This window comes from Alosa pseudoharengus, unplaced genomic scaffold (genome assembly GCF_046254945.1).
Source record: "Alosa pseudoharengus isolate Yale_2024_CS ecotype anadromous, Long Island Sound unplaced genomic scaffold, YU_APseudo_1.1 YU_APseudo_1.1_scf_10, whole genome shotgun sequence".
Classification (NCBI taxonomy): Eukaryota; Metazoa; Chordata; class Actinopteri; order Clupeiformes; family Clupeidae; genus Alosa; species Alosa pseudoharengus.
The window spans coordinates 30938301-30945800 of NW_027468565.1; the positions used below are offsets into that span (position 1 = coordinate 30938301).

The following is a 7500-nucleotide window of genomic DNA, read 5'->3' on the forward strand; positions in this document are numbered from 1 at the left end:
AACACCTGTTGTGTTTGCAGGTTGGGAGATACATCATGGTGTTTTGTTTAGTTGCACACTAGTGGGTTGATGAAGAAGAACAAACATCATGTTACATTGTAGGCTTTTGTCTGAAAGAGCTTGTAGCATCATTACAATACACCAAGGACAAAGATCACAGCAATTGTTCCAAAGCTAAAGCTCAGCGGAAAAGTAAGATATGCTAATTTGGCAACATGAAATATGATACTAGGGGCTTTTATGGCAAGCATATATTGAAGTGAGTAATGGCAGTTTGGCCTCTAACTTAGTGACTTAATGACTCAATATGCAGTGGAAAGAAGTAGTTCTATAAAGAAGTCTGTTGTGCAAATGTGCATAATGCAAGTGTGGCAACCATGGTAGTAGCAGGACATTGGCCTTCACAGCCGGTAGTATAATGCACTTTGAAGTGTACAGCTACTGTAGCATTACCACCTCAAACATGCACTGTAATCTAGAGCCCTGCGCGGGACTGTTTTCTTCATCCCGCTCCCGCTAACTTGCAATGCAACTTGCCATAGGTAGTGCCTCCCATTCAAATCTGCGTTTGTACAAGTCTCTCGTTCACAGTGATGCTAAACGTTCTCAGTCCTATAGTCATCAGTATGCACCAGGGGTGCAGCGCGTGGACTCTGACATGCATTAGTGATAATGCACTCACTGTGTTTTTAGACAACAGCGTGAATGTGGGTCGGAGCTCTCCACTGGGTGTTCTCTCTCAGCCTTGGTTGATGTGAAAACTTTGGTGTGCGCATTTTTTTTTATCTCAGTTGGTGTATTTATTTATTTGATTCTTTTCTGAGGAGCCTATATAGGAGCTTGCAGATTTTTGGAGGAGATTCAAAGGTTATGAAGAGATCGCATCGAGCTGATTACCACTCACACACTTCTTGCATCTGAATAAAAGATTTGCGCATATTTTACAACTTGACACACAGAGCAGTGGGCTTAAATCTGAATGTATTTGTCTCAGTGATTGATGAGTTATAATTCTGAAGTTATTATTTCTTTGTTCCCATCTTGTCCCTTATTTGAGATTCTTGAAGAAGCTTTACAGAATTTTTCTCTAATCAACAATCTTGAGTTGGAATGACAGAAAATCTGTTGTGCCTAAAAGCTAACCAGCTTAGGCTACTAAGTGATGTATTTTGGCAATTAATGGCCGGGTGCTTTACAATGCAAAAGTTGGGTTTCCAGCCCAGCACATAGTAAATAACACTGCCAGCTGGTGAAAATGACAAGTGTGTTCATCGTACATTGTCTTAGTTAAGTCCTCCTTATGACTGTATATTTGTATTTTGGTGAAAATGACAAGTGTGTTCATCGTTCATTGTCTTAGTTAAGTCCTCCTTATGACTGTATACCAACACGAATGAGTCCGAGGTGGATTCTCAGAGAAATGTATCTGCTATGATTTTCTCTCCACTTGCCTGCGTGCAGATGGAACTGTAACATTTTGTAAACCGGCCACAGTGTCAGCTGTATATGTGAATGACAGAGAGAGAGAGAATGGAGAAGGATAGCCTGACGAGCCAGACCCACATTAAAATGTAGGGTCTGGGCACTCACCGTTCGCAGTGCTCAGTCCGAGGGGCGGGATAATCGGTTGTGTTTCAAATTTCCTCTGCACGCAATAGGACAGCGCTATGAGTCCCATGGTTTCCCACCAGCGGAGCTAGTTGGCTAGTTCAAACTTTTGCCAACTTAATAAAAGCTTAACTCGTGTCACACTGTTCGCCAACAGCAAAATTATCTTATTTGTTTTCAAGTAGCAGGGATTTCAAGCCAAACCGTTGCAACTCTGCGATCAATCATTATGTTGCTAGACTAGCCCTGACAGCTCTGGCTGCGTCTAGATTTCTAGGCTAGGAGAAGGACACAGAGAGACAGAAAGAAAGAGAGAGAGAGGGGGGGGGGGGGTTGTTGCCTAGCTGAAAAAATGAGCGATAGTTTGGGATTCATCAGGCTGGATCACTCACTCCACAAGTCTTGCCGTGATTGGAGGATGAGTGAAACACTCGCTTATTTTATCACTCAATTAGTGATGGCCTTGAGAAGACAACAGAAGGAAGCCTGTGCTGTATGAACCAACCTAATTACCCAGCATTCCAAGGCAGGCATCTGTATGGAGCTGCAGCACACAGCTGTGCGTGCAAACTCAGCCCTAATTAGGATGGAGCGTGTGCTCTGTTTACCAGCTGGGTGTATGTACAGCGCCCCACACACAAGCACTAACCTTGTGGAACTGCTGCCCTCTTCAAACACTCCACACGTACACACACACATACTCAGGCAGGTGACCGAGCTTCCATAATGAGAATATTAATCCAGGTAATTTGTTAGGGTCTTAATCTCTCAGTGTAATGACAAACCTACCACACACAAGCACACACACACACACACACACACACACACACACACACACACACACACACACACATACACACACACACACACACACACACACACACACATATATATATATACAGTAATTAGATCATGATTATTTTGTGTGTTCGCTTGTGTGTGTGTGTGTGTTTGGGGACTTTGAGGGTGGAGCTTGTTTTCCTTCCTGATGAAACATTTTTAATTAGTCAGAGAAAAAAAAAAAGAAACAATATTTATATTTATATTTCAAACAATCCACCTCAAAAAGTTTTTTTTTCCCAGCAGAAATAAAATAATAAATAAATATAAATAAATAAATAAACAAGCAATGTAAAAAAAATGAAGCATTGTCGTGGTAACGGGGCTGACAGATCCTCCCTGGCCCTGGACCTCTGCCATATTACCCAGCATGCATCTGGCTGGTCTGCGTCGGCTGTAATTGTAGCTAATATGTTTCTGGCCTGGGCGCAAGCTGCCCTGCCGCAGGGGGAGGAAGGGTTATGCCAGTGGAGGAAGACTCCACGCTCATTTGCTTAAGCTCTCCATCTATCAATATTAGTTTGTTATTTGTGGCGCCAGTGCGCGGTCCACCGTGAGGAAGATTGCGGCGACGGCTGTGTAATTTTGGCCGGCTGATATTGATGTTGGCCGGCCGCTGCTGTTTGGACGTAAATAGCAGATGCTGGGCTGTTTGCGCACGCACCCATATGGAAACCTCTCTCAGGCCACGGGCTGTCATATCTCTCTCTCTTTCTCTCTCTCTCTCTCTCTCTCTCTATCTATCTATCTATCTCTGAACAGGTGGAAATCACATAAACACACACACACACACACACACACACACACACACACACACACACACACAGGTGTAAATCATAGAGATTAAAGTCCTGGTATGTCTAACTTACAGAGCCAGTGACTCCCAATGCTTCTGACTGTGTTTAGTTTGACATCTCAGTTATTATGGGGAGAGTATTGCTTCATCAGACTCTGCAGGAGATGCTGTGGTGTCATTACTTTGTGTGGTACTCTAGCTTTTGGGAGCCATTGTGGATTTCATCTTTTTTGTTGTTGGGTTCTGTGGCAAGCCACAAATAATTTATAATAATAATTTATCAGTGAATATTTTATTTTATGAAAAATCAAATGGAATAGCATATAGCAGGAAAACATATTAAAAGTATGATTGGACTGTGTTTCTTAAAAGTCTTTGGTCACAGCAATCATTAAATCACTACTTCAAATGTTTCTGTTGCAACATGTGAAATGCAGGCGTGATTCAGGATGTTTCAGCTATGGACTAGGCATTGGATGATCCTCAGGAGTATGGCTCATCTAATCACTGCAATAATGAAACAGGTTGATGTGAGCTTGTGTGTTAAACGAGAGCACAGTGGTTATTCTGGTTTCATGGCACTTTACCAGATACTGACCTCATTATAGGCCACAGAACTGTGTACCACACCTGGAATATCCTATTCACACAACACTAACCTCTCTCTCGTTCTTTCTTTTCCTTTCTTCTATCCCTCTCCCTGACTTTCTTTTTCATCCCTCTCTCGCCACCATCTCCCCCTCTCTCTATCTCTCACTCTCTCTATCTCCCCCTCGCTCTATCTCTCATACTCTCTGTCCCCACAGATGTCCAGCACATTAAGCGAAGAGACATTGTGCTGAAGAGGGAGCTGGGAGAGGGGGCCTTTGGGAAGGTCTTCCTGGCAGAGTGCTACAACCTCAGCCCCACCAAGGACAAGATGCTGGTGGCTGTCAAGGTAAGAGATGATCTCTCTCCCTCCATTACAGTCTACTCCCCTGACACTCACTCCACACACACACACACACACACACACGCATGCGCACGCACGCACGCACGCACGCACGCACGCACGCACGCACGCACGCACGCACGCACGCACACACACACACACACACACACACACACACACACACACACACACAGAGAAAGAGATGATTCCACCATCAGAGAGCCCCCCTTCTGTGGTTCTCTGATTTCAGCATGGAGACTGGGGGGTCATGGCTCCTGAGTGATCAGAGCCGAGCCGTGGTGAAACTGATCCTCATCCTTAAACTCCTCTCATAGCTACTCAGTCTGCCCAGGGGAAACACACAAAAAACTTGGCTCTGGAAAGATGGTTTGGTGACTTGGATCATTTCATTTTTTTTAAAGGCATGGCAGCGATCAATATGTAGACTTATGATGGTCTGCCATCGATGAGAGGTTGGCAGACAACACCGCGAGGGCCATTCCGGGTCACTCTGTTCTTGGAAGTAAGAGGGAGGAGAGCCATAGACAGGGGCATCTGGTGCAGCGGGAGGCTGGCTTGTGGGAAATCATATTCCAGACTGACTAGCTCAACCCGTTGGCTTCACGTTTGAGTTTTCTAAGGGCTGCTGGAAAAGATCCTGGCAGATTCAATATCCCACTTACACCAGAGTTCCACAGGGCCTATCCGGTTAGCCTCCCCCCCCTTTTACTGGTCTTTTGTGCAGCTTATTTTATTTATTGACCGCATTTTTTCCCTTTTTTTGTAAAAAGGGGTACAGTATGGTAGAAGGGACCCAGTGAGGATAGAAAAACAAAACAGCAGAACATTTCAACCACATTGTGTTCAATTACAAGGTCTAACTTTTTGTAGGTTTAGGCTACATTGTATGTTCAGCTTTCCTGGTCTCATAAAAAATGTGATATTGCTTTTTCTTTTGGAATTTGTCTCAAAAAGTTAATCATTTACAAATATGTGCAGACTATTGCGGAGAAGGCTTACATTTCAAATCCTTCCATAGTGCCCCTTCCATACACAAGAATTGAATTTCCTTCCAACCTCAGAATGGAAGGTTTTGAAATATAGAAATTAATTCAATAAAGAACCACAGTAATATGTTGCTGACACCAATACATCAGCTTCACTTGATATACTATACTATACTAAACACACGCACACACACACATACTGTACACACACACACACACACACACACACACACACACACACACACACACACACACACACACCACACTGATGCACAAACAAGCAGCATCCTTGTGGTTATCTGTAAACGTGGCCTCAGTTAAATTGGATTTGAAATAGCAATGTTGTGTATCAGACGTGAGGGTTCAGCGTAGTAGTCTGGCACGGAGTCTGTTCATTTCATCTGAGCAGCTTGTGAAATGTGATCTGCTTTCCCTAGCCGCTGAGGATTAGGGGCTGAGTGCACGCATCATCCTCCTTATCCTGCAGCATCTTCCCACACCGTCGCTACCACCATCATCATCATCACCATCATCATCGTTTCTGACCCGGCTAGTCGATCTTTATTAAATATGTTGCACCATGAAATGGTTACTGGTGTATTACCCTTTTATTGCACTGTGTTATTGCAGTGATATACAGGCCGTTTCTCTGCTCCATTCCCTCTTAAGTACACCAGGGCCCCATCTCAGCACCATCTCTCTCGCTCCCTCTCCTTCTATCCCTCTCTCTTTCTCTCTCTATCTCTCTCTCTGTTCCATTCTCCTTCTCCATCTCTCTCTATCTCTCTCTTTCTCTCTCCATCTCTCTCTCTCTGTTCCATTCTCCTTCTCCATCTCTCTCTCGCTCCCTCTCTCTCTATCTCTTTCTTTCTCTCTCTATCTCTCTCTCTCTGTTCCATTCTCCTTCTCCATCTCTCTCTCTCTCTCTCTCTCTCTCTCTCTATCTCTCTCTTTCTCTCTCCATCTCTCTCTCTGTTCCATTCTCCTTCTCCAACTCTCTCTCGCTCCCTCTCTATCTCTTTCTTTCTCTCTCTCTCTGTTCCATTCTCCTTCTCTATCTCTCTCTCTCTCTATCTCTCTCTTTCTCTCTCCATCTCTCTCTCTGTTCCATTCTCCTTCTCCATCTCTCTCTTGCTCCCTCTCTATCTCTTTCTTTTTTCTCTCTATCTCTCTCTCTCTGTTCCATTCTCCTTCTCCATCTCTCTTGCTCCCTCTCCATCTATCTATCTCTCTCTTCCTCTCTCTCTGTCTCTCCTTCTCCATCTCTCTCTCTCTCGCTCCCTCTCCATCTATCTCTCTGTCTTTCTCTCTCTATCTCTCTCTCTCTCTATGTTCCATTCTCCATCTCTCTCTCTCTCTCTCTCTCTCTCTCTCTCTCTCTCTCTCTTCCCCCCCCCCACCCCCCTCCTGCGGGTTGGTAATAAATCTGCTGTGTGGTGGTGTTGAAGCCTGGAGTGTCCAGTCTCTGTGTTTACCGAGTTTGGCTTACTCAGGAAAGTGCATTCTGCTGAAACACAGTCGCTCGGCTGGAACCAAAGGCCACTTTTTTTTCATGGCTTTCGTTCCGACACACTCTCAAAGCCGCGGTAATAGGCCGGTGGCATCCTCCGGCGTGGTAATCCATTCCGTCGCTCCCTTCAAGGACACCCTCCCAACCCCCGTCCCCACTTTGGGGGCTCAGACATGCTGAAGGTGTGAGCAGACAACAGGGCTGGGTGGCTAATGCGGTACTTACGCAACCACTGCCAGTCGCTGTGGGCCTGTATGTGTCTGGCCCTGCGGGTCAATCCTATGGATTTGAACAGCAGCTGGATGTGTTTGGAATGTTGTTGGACGTGCCGTAATTGAAAACGTAACGTTTGTCCTTGTAAGGGGGCTGCAGAGATGCAAGGCAGGTTGTGGAGGCATGCTTGCTTTAACCCTTAGAGGAACGGCTTCTCTAGGATCTGCACACCTTGCAGATCTGAGATTTTGTTTATGTCATGCCAGGGAGTGTATAATAATTTAAATACAACCAAATTCCACCTGGCTCATGTTTTGAAAATACCAGTGATGTCCCTTGACAAAAACATGCATCAATTGAGTTTGTTCTTACATCATTAAATGAGAGCTTCACCTTCAGCAACATTCTACTTCTAACACTGCAAAGCAAACAAGCTAACCCAAACACAGGGAATAGATGATGTCTTTTCAGAGCAGCAGAATTAGAAATGAGATGACAATTAATAGTTGTAAACATACATGCACACGTGCATGCATTTGCACACACACGCACACACACACACACACACACACACACACACACACACACACACACA

The 7500-nt window shown here is 44.8% G+C and overlaps 1 protein-coding gene across 1 annotated transcript in view; it reads left to right on the forward strand.

Moving 5' to 3' along the window:
• The window catches only part of ntrk3a (neurotrophic tyrosine kinase, receptor, type 3a), a 182910-nt gene that overhangs the window by 157758 nt on the left and 17652 nt on the right, over positions 1-7500 (forward strand). The window contains exon 13 of the mRNA XM_076301906.1: positions 4051-4181. Coding sequence (XP_076158021.1) covers positions 4051-4181 — 131 coding nt within the window. The remainder of the gene's footprint in view (positions 1-4050; positions 4182-7500) is intronic.